Raw genomic sequence first — 19,316 nt, forward strand, 5'->3', positions numbered from 1 at the left:
GTCTGTTCTCCATTTTAAGTGATCCAATGTGTTGATCTGACCCACACTGTGGCTTTAAAGTCCTTCCAGTCCTTTAAGGTCGGTGGAACCGTTGAAACTTTTTCCTTGATCCGTTCGCTCCGGGTCTGCTTGGATGCTCCTGCCGCTCGTTGCAGGTGTGTTTCCGCATAGGGCCCCGATCAGCTGATGTCTCCACATCTGTCGGGAAGCCTCTCTTATTCTCGTCCGCTGCTACATCCTTCGCGGAGGTGTAGGTGATAACTCCTGAATCAAAGAACACCCGGAGCTTGGCGTGCGGCGGCGTTTGGAATTTAATTCCTTTATCCCGGAGCGTCCTTCTTATGACCGGTGGAAGGGGCCAAAGGGGTCGGGTGCGCAGTGAGTTAGGTGGCAGCCAAAGGCAGGGGCCTTGGCGGTCCGACCCCCGGCTACTGAAGCTAGCTCTGGGGACATGGAATGTCACCTGTCTGACAGGGAAGGAGCTCGAGCTGGTGTGCGAGGCTGAGAAGTTCCGACTAGATATAGTCGGACTCGCCTCCACACAGGGCTTGGGTTCTGGTACCAATCCTCTCGAGAGGGGCTGGACCCTATTCCACTCTGGAGTTGCCCACGGTGAGAGGCGCAGGGCAGGTGTGGGCATACTCATTGCCCCCCGGCTAGCCGCCTGTACGTTGGGGTAAACGTACAGTAAACCCCGGTGAATGAGAGGGTAGCCTCCCTCCGCCTTCGGGTGGGGGGACGGGTCATGACTGTTGTTTGTGCTTATGCACCAAACAGCAGCTCAGAGTACCCACCCTTCCTGGAGAGCGCACCCCCTGGGGACTCCCTCGTTCTGCTGGAGGACTTCAACGCTCACGTGGGTAATGACAGTGAGACCTGGAGGGGCGTGATTGGGAGGAATGGCCCCCCCGATCGAAACCCGAGCGGCGTTTTGTTATTGGACTTCTGTGCTCGCCACGGACTGACCATAACGAACACCATGTTCAAGCACAAGAGTGTCCATATGTGCACTTGGCACCAGGACACCCTAGGCCGCAGTTCGATGATCGACTTTGTAGTCGTGTCATCGGATTTGCGGCCGTATGTGCTGGACACTCGGGTTAAGAGAGGGGCGGAGCTGTCAACTGATCACCACCTGGTGGTGTGTTGGCTCCGATGGCGGGGTAAGATGCCGGTCCGACCAGGCAGACCCAAACGTATTGTGAGGGTCTGCTGGGAACGTCTGGCCGAATCCCGTCAGAAAGAGTTTCAACGCCCATCTCCGGAAGGGCTTCTCCATTGTCCTGGGGGAGGCGGGGGACATTGAGTCCGAGTGGACCATGTTCCGCGCTTCCATTGTTGAGGCGGCCGATCGGAGCTGTGGCCGTAAGGTGGTTGGTGCCTGTCGTGGCGGCAATCCTCGAACCCGCTGGTGGACACCAGCGGTAAGGGTTGCTTGAAGAAGGAGTCCTATTGGGCCTTTTTGGCCTGTGGGACTCCGGAGGCTGCTGACAGGTACCGGCTGGCCAAGCGGAATGCGGCTTCAGCGGTCGCTGAGGCAAAAACTAGGACATGGGAGGAGTTCGGTGAGGCCATGGAAAACGACTTCCAGATGGCTTCGAGGAAATTCTGGTCCACCATCCGGCGTCTCAGGAGAGGAAAGCAGTGCGCCGTTAACACTGTGTATAGTGGAGATGGGGTGCTGTTGACCTCGACTCGGGACGTCGTGAATCGGTGGGGAGAGTACTTCGAAGACCTCCTCAATTCCACCGACACGCCTTCCTTTGAGGAAGCAGGGTCTGGGGACTCTGAGGTTGGCTCCCCTATCTCTGGGGTCAAAGTCGCCGAGGTGGTTGGAAAGCTTCTCGGTGGCAGGGCCTCGGGGGTGGATGAGATCCGCCCGGAGTTCCTAAAGGCTCTGGATGTTGTGGGGCTGTCGTGGTTGACACGTCTCTGCAGCATCGCGTGGACATCGGGGACAGTGCCTCTGGATTGGCAGACCGGGGTGGTGGTTCCCCTTTTTAACTCTTTCACTGCCACTGACGTTTAAAGACGTCAAGTAAAAACCTACGCTTCACTGCCAATGACGTCAAAAGACGTCATCCAATGATTTTTTATTTTTTTTTGAAACGGGTAGAGGAAACCCTTCCGCATGTCTGGTGAAAGGTTCCAGTCTGTCTGTTGTGCCTAATGACTATTTTTGGCCCCTAGAGGGCAGCGATGACTCTCTTTTGACAAGATCGGGTGGGCGTCAGTAGAGGCGGAGCTAGAGCGTCGAGCAGGAGATGAGAAAGGAAAGGGGAAAGGAAGGACAAAGGAAAAATGGCGGCCGGTCGCGAGGAGCTCACGCCCGAGACATTTTTTTCAAAGACCAAAAGCATCGCTGAAAAAGCACATTGTTGACGACGATAATCATCATCGATGATGAAGATGAGGGTGGTGACTCCGTGGTTGAGAAGCATTGATGCGGCAGTAGAAGACGTTAGATGGAGCTAGATGGAGGAGGGAACGGGCAATGGCGAGCGTTTGCAAGCAGCTCTACACTTACAAGACGAAAGGCATCGACCAACGCTAAAATAGTACATTGATGACGACGGTGATCATCCTCGATGATGATGAAGGTGAATCCGAGCTTGACGGCGAAATTGGAACCGCTGATGCGGCGGCTATGACGGTGTCGTAACGCGGAACGCAACCGAGCACGCACAGGCGGACGTTCGATCGGACGACGGAGAGTGTCCCGAGTCCAATGCATATTCATCGGAGGAAGTGTGTACAGTCTGCTACTTGCTTTTTATTCCCCGGAAAAAAAGCCCGTCAAGAAAGTGTAACGTTTGCACGCAAAACGGACCAATGTGAAAGTGAAAGTAAACTGTTGTGCGAGTCCTGGCGTCTCCTTGCACGCAGGAGAGCGTTACAAAAGGAAAAACTGTATTTGAAACATCCACATAATTGTAAGTAGTACCACAGTTGCACACATTTGTAAATAGTTTGCGAAATTGTTTTGTCAAATTGTTACACTGTTGAATAGAAATAAATGTATTTTGCAATCAAAAAACACTTTTTCATTGTTGGTGAAAGCGTTTTACAGAAGTAAAGCACTATTTAGGTGTTTGTGGCATCATTCATGGACAAAAAGAAGTGTACAATTCACTAGAGTGCATGAAATAACATCGTTTCACAAAAAGCTCTTTTTCTCCGTTTTTTGTTTCAAAAGAGAGAATTTCGGTGAAAGTAACCATTTTCTATTGTTGATTACTGAAGAACGGAATAAGGTAGAAACAAACTTTTTTTTTCTGATGAAAGCTGAGAGTCCAATCTTTCATTTGGTAGTATGTGTGTTTCCATAGTCCAAACACAACATTTTCTGTGGACCTTTAAAGATCACTCAAAATGCTTAAATCGGCTGGCAGTGGGGACAACCCGTTTCTGAAAACGTCTGGCAGTGAAAGAGTTAAGAAGGGGGACCGGAGGGTGTGTTCCAACTTTAGAGGGATCACACTCCTCAGCCTCCCAGGTAAGGTCTATTCAGGGGTGCTGGAGAGGAGGGTCCGTCGGGAGGTCGAAACTCGGATTCAGGAGGAGCAGTGTGGTTTTCGTCCTGGCCGTGGAACAGTGGACCAGCTCTACACCCTCAGCAGGGTCCTCGAGGGTTCGTGGGAGTTCGCCCAACCAGTCCACATGTGCTTTGTGGACTTGGAGAAGGCGTTTGACCGTGTCCCTCGGGGAGTCCTGTGGGGGGTGCTTCGGGAGTATGGGGTACCGAGCCCCCTGATACGGGCTATTCGGTCCCTGTACGACCGATGTCAGAGTTTGGTCCGCATTGCCGGCAGTAAGTTGCATTCATTCCCAGTGAGGGTTGGACTCCGCCAAGGTTGCCCTTTGTCACCGATTCTGTTCATAACTTTTATGGACAGAATTTCTAGGCGCAGCCGAGGCGTTGAGGGGGTCCGGTTTGGTGGCCTCAGCATTGCATCTCTGCTTTTTGCAGATGATGTGGTGCTGTTGGCTTCTTCAAGCCGTGATCTCCAGCTCTCACTGGAGCGGTTCGCAGCCGAGTGTGAAGCGGTTGGGATGAGGATCAGCACCTCCAAATCCGAGACCATGGTCCTGAAGGAATATTTTGATTACTATATTAAGTGTAATCTTTGCGTGTCCAAATAAATGTATTCAGGATCTGATGAAGAAGGTTCCTTGCAAGGATTTATTTAGAAGCTTCTAAAGACACAGTCTGAATGCAATGTCGAGTCCCCAAGTGTGTAACAATCTACAGAACATCGACTCATTTATACTCAAAAGATAAAAGGTTCCTCTTCCCGCCTCTTGATTGAACAAAGGACAGACATGTCGACTCTTAGTTGAACAAATGTGTGATGTTGTTAGTAAGCAGACATTTACATACAGACATGTCGACTCCAGGTTGGACAAAGGTGTAATGTTTTTAGTAAAGACATTTACATACAGTTCCCCTTCTTGACTGGGGGAACAAATGCAATCAGGATCTGACCCCAGACTTTTAGTCTCTAATGACAAAAGACTCTGATAACATCATGCACATTCTATCTTCAATAGCTTTGGGGGTACGAAGATCAATAAGAGTTCACAAAATCACCATCCCACTGTATTCTTTTAAATACTCATGATTATATCACATCTATATGCCTATAAGTAAATTCAAAAACAGTAAAACCACAAATTGAAAATATTAAATGTCTTCAGTCCTCAGTCGGAAAAGGGTGGAGTGCCCTCTCCGGGTCGGGGATGAGATCCTGCCCCAAGTGGAGGAGTTCAAGTATCTTGGGGTCTTGTTCACGAGTGAGGGTAGGTTAGAGCGGGAGATCGACAGGCGGATTGGTGCAGCGTCTGCAGTGATGCGGACGCTGTATCGGTCCGTTGTAGTGAAGAAGGAGCTGAGCCGAAAGGCAAAGCTCTCGATTTACCGGTCGATCTACATTCCTGCCCTCACCTCTGGTCACGAGCTGTGGGTCGTGACCGAAAGAACAAGATACAAGCAGCCGAAATGAGTTTCCTCCGCAGGGTAGCCGGGCTCTCCCTTAGAGATAGGGTGAGAAGCTCGGTCATCCGGGAGGGACTCAGCGTCGAGCCGCTACTCCTCCACGTTGAGAGGAACCAGTTGAGGTGGCTCGGACATCTGTTTCGGATGCCCCCTGGACGCCTCCCTGGGGAGGTGTTCCGGGGCATGTCCTACCGGCGGGAGGCCCCGGGGACGACCCAGGACACGCTGGAGAGACTACGTCTCTTGGCTGGCCTGGGAACGCCTTGGGATCCTGTTGGAGGAGCTGGCTGAAGTGGCTGGGGAGAGGGAAGTCTGGGCTTCCCTGCTAAATGTGCTGCCCCCACGACCCGACCCCGGATAAGCGGAAGAAGACGGACGGACGGACGGACGTCCTTCTTATGGGCGCATATTCCTTCCTCTTAGCGACTCTCTCTGCTGGATAATCATGGTCAAAGTAAATCCTGCTCTTGCCAAGGAATATCTCCTTTTTCTTCCAGGTGGAGTGCAGCACCAGTTCTTTGGTTTTAAACTCCTGGAAGTTTATGACCACCGACCTCGGTTGAGCGTCCTGTGGAGGTTTGGGGCCGAGTGCCCTATAGCACCGCTGTATTCCCAGGTCGGATTGTGCCAGTGCTTCCAGCTCTTTCTTAATCAGGTTGTCCATAAAGTGTTGGATGTTGTTGTCCTCCGCTCCCTCCGGGATCCCGTGAACACGGAGGTTGTTACGCCTTGAGCGCGCTTCCAGGTCCGTCAGCTTATTTTGTAAGCCGTCCTTTACTTTTAATAACTGGCTAAGCGCCTCCTGGAAGTTCACCGTCCACTCCTCCATTTGCGTTATTCGCCCCTCTGGCTTGTTCACTCTCTCGGCTCTGAGATCGTTAGCCACCTGGCTCAGCTGTTGCTGGATTTCGTTTCTCAAGTCAGCCAGCTCCGTTCTCAGGTCCTCTCTAAGTTTGCTCCGAAAGTCACAAAGTTGAGACCTTACGTCCTGTGCGAGTGTTTTAATGTCCTCTTGGATGCCGAAACAGCTTTCTCTCTCGTTCTCCGTGATTAGCTCTGTGCTATGACACTCGCCGTTGTAACGAATACTGCCAGTCACCCCCAATTTTTTTCACAAACATTTCACTCTTGGAAATATGCGCGAGGTCAACCTGGGGGTTGGGGTGAGGGATAGCAACTCTCCCCCCTCTTTTTTCACCCTCGCCAGACTAGGCCAAAAGGGCCTTCCACCCTTTTGAAGTCAACCGTCGCCCATGTCACCAGGATGTTAATGTTTACTTTTCACCCGCCAGAACCATGAGTTTATGGTACTAAAGTGTCTTATCGGGGGCTCCATCCTCTCCCCTGTTGAGTTGGGGAATTAACACAACAGATAAGCCCCACACCAGATGTTCAGTTGAATCCAGGTGGTCACATTCCAGCGTTCTTGAAAGTTTCATGTGACCACAGCGCCTTCAAGTGGGGACGACCGAAACTGCCCTCACTTGGAACGCCTATGACCCACAAAGCAATCTTACCCATTTTATCTAAAACATAATTTATCACATACAAGTGAATGTACGCACAACTGAATGTTTTACACCATGTATGTTTTGTTTGTGTTTGGAAAAGAATGTCATATGTATTTCAACCTCAAGAGAGTTCCACAAAGAACGAAATTACCTCGTGCCGCAGTATTAGTCGATATGTGTAACGATAACATGTTTTTCTTGGAAGAACTTGGCTTGCCAGCCTGACCAAATTTTAATTATTAGTTATTAATTCTTTAAATAATTTGGAATTTAAGAAGTCTTGGAGTTGAGTCGAGTCAAAGAGGGAGGGGCGGTTCTCCTTTCCTGAACACGCCCTACAACTTTAAAAAAGCGGGCGCAGACTATTGCTCTCCCTTTTGTCTTCTGCCGCTGTTCCTGTTATCTTCCACCTTTTTTTTTGTTCCCGTCCGTCTGACCCAGAACAGACAAAAAGGACTTCCCACACGTGGCACTTTTTGTCCCAAGAAACGACCAAGTGTCTCGGACTTAGTGATCGTTGGAGATGCAGTGCACCGAGGCTGGCACGCGTCCGCACTGTCAGACTGACACATCCTTTCTGTTTGTTGTGTTCATTTTTCATATTTTCTTTTTTTGGTGTGCCGCCCCACCTCGGCAACACCAACTTTCCAAGTCCAGTGCATGCCGCCGCCGCACCTGCTCTCCCATTGTGGCGAAAGCGGGTTCAATGGCTGATCTTCCTCGGGACACAGACACGCAGCGAATCTCGGCTTCAGATGATTGGCCAGCTGAGACGCGGATCTCCCGCGCGCCGAGAGGACAACTCCGGCTGAAGTGCTGAACGCACCTGAGCCGAGCTGTGTCGCGCGCGTCCGACTGCTAAACAGTTTTTCATAATTTTTACTTTTGCCCTGTTTTTTTGGAGCAGTTTTCCTGTCTTCTTTCTTAAACCGATCTTCAGTCTGCCGCTCGATCCAACTCACGATCTTCGATTGGTCTCATGACCAATTTGACATATCACTGGTGCAACTTCCATTTCAAACATCTCACAGATTTGGCAAGTCAAACCTTTCCTTTCTACCTCGTTAAATTGTTCCTTTCTTATTTTTATTAGTTTACTTTTATTTTCTCCACCGTATGATAGTAGACAGTAGACAGTATTGTGATTCTGTATGTGTGACCGTAGTGAATAAATGCATTTTTTTTTTTTATCTAGTTCAGTCTCAATCGTGCTTGTGTCTGAGTGGATTAGTAATTATTTTATTACTACAAAGAACCACAAACTTTGAATGTGGCGACTTCAGATTATGAATAAATAAACGAGAATTTGGATTTTATATGTTGTGTTTCTCCAAACCGAAAGTAAACAGAACGTGGTGCCCCTATAAGCGATTGGGGAAATTACGACTTTCTCAAGCGCTGATCAAATCACTAATTCATCCAAAAGACAACATCAATTATCACTACACCGTGCTCCATGGCGGTCCTCTCTTCGTTCCCACCCGAATCACTTTTCTCCGCTCTTGTGGACTGTCTCAGTCTCGTTCTTTTAGTACAGTCACCCCCCCCTTAATCATTAATATATGCCGAATTTGAGTAGTTGTGTAATGCTTTTTTTTTGGGGGGGGGGGATACCACCGACCGACAAAGAGATTTTTTTATGCGGCCATCCGCGTCGTCGTCAACCCGAATTCCCAAGAGTTCTTGGTATTGAAGGCTTATTATGATTACTTTATTAAGTGTAATCTTTTGCGTGTTCAAATAAATCAGAATTGAGATCTCATGAAGAAGTTTCCTTGCAAGGTTTTATTTTAAGAGCTCTTAAAAGACACGAAATCAGCTCACATTCACAAAAGTGTTGCAAAGCTCCAAGTGTGTGTTTGAATAGTGAATCTTCAGCATCTTTATAGAAAAGGTTTTACATTGTGACCTGTCCCCGCCCTCCTTTGAATCCTTAGCAGAGTTGTGATATAAAGCAGATACAAGTTTCTGACAGAGTTACTTCCAGACTTTGGAGAATTAATGTTGACAGGCTTTGCCTTTGGAGAATTAGACTTTACGACCTGATGACCTGATGACCAGAAAGTCTGACAGTATTTTAAACATACCCTTCCGATAAATCAACAGAAACCTTTTAACACATTCCTTTCTCACGGAAAGAGAGAGGACAGAGTTCAAACAAAGTTCAAAGAAATCATTATCACATCCTTATTCATCTAATGATTGAGTTAACATAGTAATATCTATATCTACACATATATACGTACACGTATAACTAAATTCAAAACAGTTAAAATATAAATTGAAACAGTTAAATGTCAACATTATATTAACCCACCTTGTTGACTGGGGATCATAGGTTAATTACCGGGAGTATATCTCGTCGGACTCTTAATTCTGGTTTTAGTCTCGGACCTTGTCTTAACTCGGCCCTGGGATAAGGGCTGGTAAGCCTTCGCCATCTGTTTTCGGGCTTCACCAGAAGTCATTTGCTTAGCTTGTTGACGTCGTCGATCGGTTGCTGTAAAGTTTGTGTCGGCCAGAGGGGGCAGCGGGGGTAGTTCCCTGTCCGTCTCTTCTTGACCTCCCTCTCGATCATCGTCAAATTCAGAGTCTGAGTCGTCACAATGTTGCGGTTCCCTCATGTGGGAACCTCTTTTACTAATACTAGAAGTCAACTCTTCCTGCAATGTGGTTGGCCAAACCTGTCTGTCGGGCGTTGGGGTGGAGACCACCAAAGTGCCGGTATTGCCTGTCCCGCAGTCTCCTCTAGGGGAAGGTTCCTGCTGTTTTAAAATTTGACAATTAGAGCTGTTACATTCTACTGTACCTTGTTGATTAGCAGCCACTATCTCTGCCATTGTGGTTCGTTGTTGTTGGGTCAAGTCGGGTAGTCCTGATGTACCAACCAGGTTGACTTCGCCCAATATTTGATGTACGGGTGCCTGTAATGGGTACGTGGGTTGGAAGCCGGATAAAGGGAAGTTACTAGGGAGCCGTTTTTGGGAAGGTCCGTAATTTGATTCAGGGGGTTGGTTTGTCGTGCCTTTTTGCGCTGAACAGCTGCCATGGCAGTGGGTACCACACAAATGTCATGAATATTTCTCTTTAAGTTTTCATTCTCTTCTATTTTGCTATTTAAATTTATTTTCTCCATCCAGCCTGTGGTATTTAATTTCTCCTTCATTTCCTTTCCTCTCAGAATAACCTCTCTTTCTTCCTTCTAAAAATCATCCGCTACATGAAACAACGTACATTTCTGCCTTTCTATCTTTTCCTTTTTTCACTCTCCCTGCACACTTCTAAATTCTGTTTTGTTTTTCTGCTTCTTCTTTTCAATACCAGCCAACAACTGACTGTATCGAAACGTAACAGTATAAAACCGTATCCAGTTTCAAGTCAGTCTACGACGGAACTTTTAGGCCCTTTGTTACCCTAACCAGTCAGGTCCTTTGTTACCCTAACTTCCAATTAACACAACAATATCCACGCAATTTCTCACTAACTATTGACAATGACAAATAGTTGTACCGCAAATCTTACAATTTCCAATGTGCAGAATTCGTGATATAATCAAACAGGTTTCTGCTCACCTCTTTTTTGTCAGTGCACTGGGGAGACCCGCAGTCCAACTGAATCCTTGTCCACTCCTCTGTCCTGTTATCTGATATCCCTCCAGGATCACGTCAGGGTCACCATTTAAAGGAACCTGTGTTTTAAATCACCTATTAACTTTTGAGGCTCCAAGCGTATTTGTTTTCGTAAAGGGATTATAATAATAACCAGTTAGGAGCCAACCAATTTATTCCTGACAGAGGAGTCTATGCATGCAGAGCTCTGGGTCAACAAACAGCTACGTCGATTTCAGCCTTAGCAGAGACTAAGTAGACTGAACAACAACAAAACTATATTTTCTATAACCAGTTTTATATAATCTTTTAACGTGAAAGTGTGAAGTTGTTTTCATCTGGTTGGTCCAGGGTCCATTGACGTGTTGTTGCTATGCAGAAGATGAGTGGGTTGACGGTGTCAGACGCTTGTGGTTTTTGGTGTGCAAGCATCGTTGAGCGGCAACGGTTGTTTCCAACAGATGTTTCCTGTGACCTGCAAATGAACTCGAACTTGGACTTTCCAAATAGCACATTTTGCACTTCATTTTCACACTTAATCTTTATTATAATAAAGCATTTCTCATAAGCATAAGCCTAGCCATTTGCATGATTACACAATTTTTAGCTAATAAAGGAATATAAGAGTTTGTGTGAATGGGGGTGAAATACAGGATGTGTGATGCAAGTGGGGGTTGCAGGAATGGAATGTTTCAGAACAAAGGATGCTAATTGCAAGGGGAGATGCAGAGCCGCGATAAGCTCAAAGTATGTTGTAAATCACATTTGTTTTACACCGGGGGGGAAAAGTACAAAACAGGAGAAGCCATCCAGTGACGCTGCGGATGAAGATTGGCCAATGAAAAGCAAGCTAAAGTTAAACTGCAGAAAACACGTAGCCAATAGAATAATGTCAGGATGCCTTTGTTTCTGTGTCATTTAAATACTGTGTAGTATAACTATTCACTGGGGCAACTCGGATGAGACTACGTCGGCTGCTTGAGACAGAGACGTATAGAATTGTATTGATAGGGACCCGGGACCCCAGCTGTTTTGTATTAGATTTGAGTGTTAGGAATAAATCCACTCGTGTGTGAAAATGCCGGCTTCCTGATACCTTTCTATTGCAGAACGAGCACGCTATTGTTGGATGGGTGATAGTTTGGTAAGGTCACAAATTGGAGTCAGATTATTAACTTGAGTTTATATTAATATAGAAATAAATTCCAACACTATCTACGATTAAACAACATATCCATATCCCATTACTAATATGACATCACATCAGCGACATGTATTTCACCACGAGTGTAATCCAGCTGATACAGCGGCCATAGGTGACTAACACACAGACGATGAATTGCCTCATTAAGAACGAGGAGACACTTACAAAACTTAAAACATTAAATTGATTACTTACAAAGGTCCATGTCCAAGAACCAAGTTTTTACTGTTGTAGCAATGATTGGCTCCCCGTAATGGCGGATGAATAAAATAGACGGTACTGAAGGAAGTTGTTTTTCCTGCAGCTACCTCTAGGGGTACCACATTGACTTTGCTTGGTTGTAAAAAAAACTTTTATCCCAATCTCAAGTTTAGCCGTGCATATGTTGTGTATGATGTTCAAATAGTGAATTGGTGGGAAGAAGATTTGTTTGGAAGGTGTAACTCACATTATGGTTATAGGGTAGCAAGCTAGCTAGCAAGAACTAACCGGAGTTCAGAAATGGAAGCGTTTGACATGTCAAAACTTAGATTGTAAACACAAAATGTTGCACCACTGCACCAGTGATTTTTGGTCGGATTGGCAATAGATGGGTAACTTCCAGGTTGATTCAGACGCACGGCAAGGCGGACTGGCGATGAACACGAACTGTAATCCAGTTGGAGGTGAAGGTAGCTGGTGGGCGCGCGGCAGAATGCCGCAGCAGGTCCTCGGATGGTGGAGCCCGGTTCCGTCGCTGGAGGAGCTGGATCGCTCGACCGGGTTTGGAGTCGGTGTGAAGTCTGCTCAGTGCGTAACAGGCGCGTGAGCCGGGTGGGCTGGAACCCGCGTGTACCAGCTCTCGGCAGGAGCAGAAAAAGGGACCAAAATGGCCAAAAGAAAGGGGGTCAGCAAGAGTGGTGTTGGCCTCCTTGCTTTGCGCGCGTTTTGGGCGCACGGTGGTGGTCCAGGAAACTATGGCCGCTTTCAACATGTCCGTGGCAACCGTTGCGTTTCGTGATGGGTGAGCAGTCCGTTTATATCAAGAATTGTAGGATTGAGGTTAATTAGGAATGTGCTGTAACTGATGCAATGTCCATGAAGGTAATTCCGATTGTGACAGCTGGGGGACACTCTTGTCACGTGTAACTTTCAAGGAATGTGTCTGAAGCCAAGATGTAGATTCAGCAAATCTAATTAGGGGAAATAACGCCTATAAGTATAGGCTGAGACTTCAGATCACTTGGGAGGTGGTGATAAAATCCTAGCCATATGTCGAAGTGTTAGGAAAAAATGGGGTTAGGTGTTCTTTTTTTTTGGCATTTCAAAGAACCTTTGTGGAACTCCAGGAGGTTGACTCCACAACAGCAAAAGGAAAGGAATAAACATTCCAACAGGAGGGAAAGAAGAAAAAAATTGGCTGGGACGAGGGTAATAATCATTACATTGGCATCTACAAAGACTCGCCAAACAATACCAGATATTCGCAAAACATGTCTGTCCCCAAAAAGGGTCAGGCTAAAAACTGCGCAAGGCAACAGTTAACATAACGTTGTGAATCGATGCTTTTATTTTTTACATCGATGCATATTTTAAGCAGTTCATATTGATATTAAATGGATTTTTGATGCGTCGTTACCTCCCTAATTACTTGTTTTCCTGTGCAATCGCAAGTTACATATTTTTAATGCAAGGGCCATTTTTCCTACAACAGTTTGAAGTTAGCTAACCAGATATACCCTAAGCCCGAATAATGTATCTCCCCTGAATGCCACAATGTAAAAAACTGCTTGGTGTCGACGTGTTGTTATTTGAATTCCCTAGTGTTATGTATCTTGTTTTATTCGGGCTACCGTAATGCTGTCTGTTGTCTGAGCCATCGACTAAATAACTTGTGCCAGCATGGTTAATAAACTGTAAACTTTCCCAAAGTGTCTCTTTTCAGTGGATTCACACGAAACACACCACAGAACAAGGCTATGATGTATTGGATGTCTGCCACAGAATAAGCAATGAGAACAGAAGCGTCAATAGGCGCCTTTGAGTGTGTCCGGCAAACCTCTGCAATTTCGGTGGCATCCATTTTGTATTGTTGAGAGAATATTTGCTTCCAGGTTCAAGTTATTGCGATATTGCAGCGTCATCAATTGCCCAAGTTGCTCTACGACGATTGATGAACCAACAGGAAAATGCATCAAAATGCATCAGTTTCCTAATCTGGGAAAAGAGAGAGATCGGTAAGTTTGTGGTTCAGTTTTAGCTAGCGTTCAGCTGTGATTTTATTAGTTATTTCCATTTGTTTATTTATTTTGTAATTTGAAAACGTGAATGCATTTAGGCCTTTTGTTATGGAATCTGATGATTACCATCAATATTGATTAAAAGTTTTCAGCTGTTGGAATGGTTTCAGTTGGACGAAACATGCACTAAAACGTCAAAAATATAGGGGCGGGGGGTGATTTAGTGTTGATCACCCCTTTAAAGGCACTGTCCAACGTTTTGACTCGACTTGAATTAAACAATTCTTAAATACAGGATGTTTAAACAGAAAAACTCCTTCTCAATCTACATCTCTGAGCTTCTGTTAATGTGTGGTGGTGATTTGGTTCTCAAACCCCACGAATGTCGTTTTGAACTTATCCCTGTCGGTGATCGCGGATCAGTAATGTGGCCATTTGCTAGATACCTCGTCACTCACTCTCACAGCTTGCTTGGCTGAGTGTGTTTAGAGGCCGGGGGCGTGAACGTTGAGCTCGTATGGGTAGAACCATGGGAGGGGTCCGTTTTGAATTTTTTGTTTACAAACAGAAACGGTTTGATTACAAACAGAAATGGTCAAAACTCCGGACAGTGCCTTTAACATTCATTGTATTCAATGTCATTTAGCATGATTATGTTTTTCGTCAATATTATTCCATATTTTCTAAGACATTTAACATTTTTCTATATTTTTCAATTCACGGTTCAGGTTCTGTCTTATTTAAAATAATTCAATATTTTTGGCCCACAAGTGGCAGTAACAATTCAAATTTCAATTCTCTGCTTTCACACCTCTTTAAACGCCTCCTTAAACCTGGTACTGAAAGAGGCTAATTATTTGTCCTCTTTTGCGTGTTCCAAAAACTTGAAGACAGATTTCTTGTAAGAAAAACTCCTTGCAAGGATGATTTATTTCAGAGAATTCTCCGGTCACGGCAACACTCAACATCACGTAACAGGTGGAATTAAAGGGTGCGCGTGTGCCCCCTCTTTTGCGGAATACAGCTTTTAAAGAATCCAAATCAGTAAGAGACCACCTATTCTCCTCCCATCATGAATAAGTAAAACAGATTGGTTCTCACACAATATGTTACATAATATTATTTTCGTACACAGTCCGCAGCTGTGTACATCTTTTTAGACAAAATATACTCTCAGGGTACTTTTCGTACTTCTTTCCCAAAACAATATCTCACAAACAAATTGAACTGGATTTAGAGTGGCCATGAGTGATGGTGCTCTCAGGGTATGTGTGTGGCAAAATCTGTTCTCACGAAGAGAATGTGTGTGCGCAAACCACTGAGGAGGAATTTTTAGACAAAAACAAGGTTAAGGTCAAATTATACTGAGTTCAACACTATTTCACCTACTCTACACATCTATAAAACATTTCAACATGGTTAATATATGAAATAAAGAATTAAAAATGTTAATAATGTCTAACAGTACACATGTAAGGATTTTGCAACTTAAAATATTTAAAAAAAATCTTTGTCAGACCCCACACATAGGGTTGCTCGATTATAGAAAAAAATAATAATCACGATTATTATTTTGGTGATAATTGAAATCACGATTATTCAAAATGGTTATTTTTTGGGGTTCAAAACAAAATGTTTAAAAATTTGAAAATATTAAGAAAAATAAAATTATCTGAAACACTATAATTATGTAAGTTCCTTTTGGAACAAACAGAATTTATAATAATATATATTATTTATGTTAGCAAAAAATTTAAGTTGGCGTGCAGTGTGTGCAATATGGCTTGTGGGGTGCAAGCTAGTTTTGACAGGGGTGTGTGGTGAAAGAACTCGTGTAGGCGTGTCTCAAAACAACTTAAAATTTATATTATTAGGGATGCAGAAATAAAAAATATACCTATAGGCCTATATACTTTCTTGGTTAAAGAACAATTATGAATACAGAAGACAAAAAACACATTTGCATGTAATAATTAACAAAAAATAACTAATCTTTTATTCTTATTTTTTTACTTAAACTGTGCTTGTCAGCAAACTCATTTCCTCTGAAACAGTGAGGTTTTAGAAAAATGTCTCCCCATAGATTTTGGTCAATGGAACTAAAGTGACGTCAGACCTACAAATAGCGATTTTGTTGAACGGCAAATTAGTCAGGCTATCAGCATCAAAGTGTACACAGTACATCAATCCATTTTCTGAGCCGCTAATCCTCACGAGGGTCGCGAGCACGCGCAGTTTTGGAGCCTACTGAAGAAGGTATATTAAAAATCCATACTTTTGCGTGTCCAATAAATCAAATTATGGGATAAGAAATGAACAGAGTTCCTGCGCAGGATGATTTATTCCGGAGATTTCCGTTACATCATTGAATCAAACTCCAACAGTTTCAGATCAATAATGCCACTCCTCTTTCGAAGAGCCCACACTTTATTACAATCAAATCGCAAGAACAGTGTCTCCAACACCGCCCCTCATGAATAAGTAAATGTCTTATATAATGGAAAAATACATGTTGGAAAACAGAGTTCTCAGCACACAGATACAGCTGTGTTCGTCTCTAGTCAAAATATACTTTCAAGGCACTTCTCAGTACTTTCTCCCATAACAAAATCTCACAAACAAGTTGAACTCAACAGCTCCTAATGTAACATAGTTATATGAGTGTGCGCTCTCTCTCACGAACAGAAATGGGTTTTCGCACAGAGAAGGAACTTCTAGACCAAAAAATGGGTCCCACCTTAACTCTTTCACTGCCACTGACGTTTAAAGACGTCAAGTAAAAACCTACGCTTCACTGCCAATGACGTCAAAAGACGTCATCCAATGATTTTTTTTTTTTTTTTTGAAACGGGTAGAGGAAACCCTCCCGCATGTCTGGTCAAAGTTTCAAGTCTGTCTGTTGTGCCTAAGGACTATTTTTGGCCCCTAGAGGGCAGCGATGACTCTCTTTTGACAAGATCGGGTGGGGCGTCAGTAGTATAAAAGGCCAGGCGGGGCTAGAGCGTCGAGGAGTAGGCGAGAGTTGAGAAGAGACGAAAAATGGCGACCGACGGTAAGAAGCAGACCACGCTTGATCGATTTTTTGGAAAAGGAGACGCATCAACCAGTGCTAAAGTGCACCATTATGATGACCGCGATGATGATGGTGATAAGGAGGTTGACGCCGAAGCTGCAGCGTTGACGCGGCGGCAGCTTCGTTCACGTCCTCAGGCCTCAGAGGCTAGCGGTGCTAGCGCCGGAAAACGTCGTGCACGACCGAGCACTTCTGCACGCGAGGACGTTCAATCCGACGAAGGTGATGATGATGGCGACAATGAGGTTGATGCCGAAGTTGCAGCGTTGACGCGGCGGCAGCTTCGACCGCGTGTTAAGGCCTCGGAGGCTAGCGGTGCTAGCGCCGGAAAACGTGGTGCACGACCGAGCACTTCTCCGCACGAGGACGTTCAATCGGACGACGACGAAGAGTATCCTGAGTCCGATGGATATTCTTCGGAGGAGTGGGTACAGTCTGACCACGGAGAAAGTGATTCGGACAGTATTTCATCCGCAGAAGACGTCGAAGGTAAGCACAAACTTGCTATGAGATACTTTTCTAGCACGCTGCTAGCACCTCGTGTAACGTGAATGTGCATTCATAGATCGTGGATCGTGCTCACAGCGACGTCCCACTGCAAAGACGACAAAGAGAGGTATAAAAAAAGTGTTTTCAATACACCGCAACAACAAAAGAAAACGCTCTTTCGATATTATTGTAATTGTATATATTTCTTTCAGCTGCAGCTCAGAGTGACGCTCCTCGGAGTGAGCAGAATAAAGGTCCATCAACCAGTGGATCCAAGAAAAAACGTAAATATATATATTTATATATATATATATTGCATCACACTGATCTAAAATGAATATTATATGATATTGAAATGTATATTTGCAGATCCCCAAAAATCTGGCTGGCATGAAGCAGGCTGGCAGCCAAACTCCTTCCCCTTCACTGTGGAGCCAGGACCAAGAGGTGCCGCAGCAGAGCTGAATTCAACCCGGCCAGTTGACTTCCTGCAGCTCTTCATCACAGACGAACTTCTGCAGCACATTGCTGATCAGACAAACTTATTTGCACGTCAGTCAATGCAAAAACGGGCTGAAAGTCTGCCACACTGCAGGAGTCGTGCTTGGAAGCCAGTGTCTGTGTCTGAGCTCAAAACATTTTTTGCACTCCAATTCCTTACTGGGTATATAAACAAGCCCAGTATCGAAATGTATTGGACTCAGGACGAAATAGAGACGACACCATTCTTCAGTCGCGCAATGCCTCGAAACCGCTTCCAGCTCATCTGGAGTTTCCTGCACTTCAACGACAACGAGACGGCACACAGTTCAGACGACAAACTATTTAAAATTCGTCCTGTGTTCAATCACGTTGTAAACAAGTTCAAGGAACTGTTTCAACCGGGCAAGAATATTTGTATTGATGAGGGAATGATGAGTTTCCAGGGACGTCTTTCGTTCAAAGTGTACAACCCCCAAAAGCCGGTCAAATATGGGATCAAATCATATATTTTGTGTGACTCCCAAACCGGCTATTGTTTCAATATGCAACCTTATGTTGGCATTAGTTGTTCTCTCCCCGATACAGTGTTCAACTTACTGGATCGTCTGCCAGGAAATGGGTACACACTATTCATGGACAATTTTTATAACTCTATTGCTTTGTGTGAACGTCTCCTGGCAGCGCGCACCAATGTTTGTGGAACGCTGAGGAAGAACAGGGGTGAACCCAGTGAGATAACGTGCCTAACCAACACTGGCCTTGGGGTGGGGGGGAAACTGGTAAGGCACAACACAAATGTTTTAATTGTGGCATGGCAGGACAAACGTTTGTTGAGGATGGTGACAACGTTTCACAAAGATGAAATGCGGACAGTGGAGGTGTGGCGGAAGGCACAAAAAAAAAAAGTGCCTTTCGAAAAACCAATTTGTGTTGTGGACTACAATTCCAAGATGAATGGAGTGGACAAGATGGATCAAAACATCTCGTACCACCCATTCACACGGAAAACATTGAAGTGGCACAAAAAGTTTGTTTCGTATCTGTTCCAAATATGCATGTTCAATGCTTACATATTGTACAAAAAAAAAAATGGGACGAGTCAACCTTTTTTAGAGTTCATCCAGCAGGTGGTGAGAGGGTGGCTGTTGCCACAAGACCAGGAGGAAGTTGGGATGGAAGAGCATGAGGAAGCCAGACAAAGTACCAGGTCACCGTATTTTGATCCTGAAAGCCGACTTGATGGTAACATGGCCAAACACACGCTGGAACACATGCCTGCTACTTCCCGGAAAAAAAAGCCAGCAAGAAGGTGTCGGGTCTGCATGCGAAGGGGCATTCGCAGTGAGACAAAGCTGTGGTGCAAATCTTGCAGTGTCCCCTTGCACGCAGGCGAGTGTTACACTGTTTACCACACAAAAGTGAAATTTATGTAGTTCAAACATCCACACAATTGTAAATAATCACACATGCACTGTTGTACACCTTTGTAAATAGTTTGTCAAATTGTTAGTTTTCTATGTAAATAAACTGTTTTTTTTTGTTATAAAAAAAGACTTTTTCATTGTTGGTGGTACTGTTTTATAGAAGTAAAGCACTATTTAGGTGTTTGTGGCATCATTCATGGACAAAAAGAAGTGTACAATTCACTGAAGTGCATGAAATAACATCTTTTCACAAAAAGCCGTTTTTCTCCACTTTTTGTTTCAAAACAGAGAATTTCGGTGAAAGTTACC

General features: G+C 45.0%; 1 protein-coding gene across 2 annotated transcripts in view; it reads left to right on the plus strand.

The window, feature by feature from the left end:
* Window positions 1–19,067, plus strand: part of LOC144055725 (syntaxin-3-like) — a 65,677-nt gene extending 46,610 nt beyond the window's left edge. The window contains exons 10-12 of one of the 2 annotated variants that reach the window (XR_013294923.1): window positions 5,494–17,227; window positions 17,313–17,384; window positions 17,470–19,067. Coding sequence is in view for 1 of the 2 variants with exons in the window: in XM_077571979.1 (XP_077428105.1) it covers window positions 5,494–5,559 (66 nt within the window). In the remaining variant the exon portion in view is untranslated. Of the gene's footprint in view, window positions 1–5,493; window positions 17,251–17,312; window positions 17,385–17,469 lie in introns of those variants that run through there. The other variant, XM_077571979.1, reaches the window with a different exon arrangement.
* The last annotated feature ends 249 nt before the right edge of the window (window positions 19,068–19,316 follow it).

The sequence above is a fragment of the Vanacampus margaritifer genome, chromosome 7 (assembly GCF_051991255.1).
Source record: "Vanacampus margaritifer isolate UIUO_Vmar chromosome 7, RoL_Vmar_1.0, whole genome shotgun sequence".
NCBI classification, from domain to species: Eukaryota; Metazoa; Chordata; class Actinopteri; order Syngnathiformes; family Syngnathidae; genus Vanacampus; species Vanacampus margaritifer.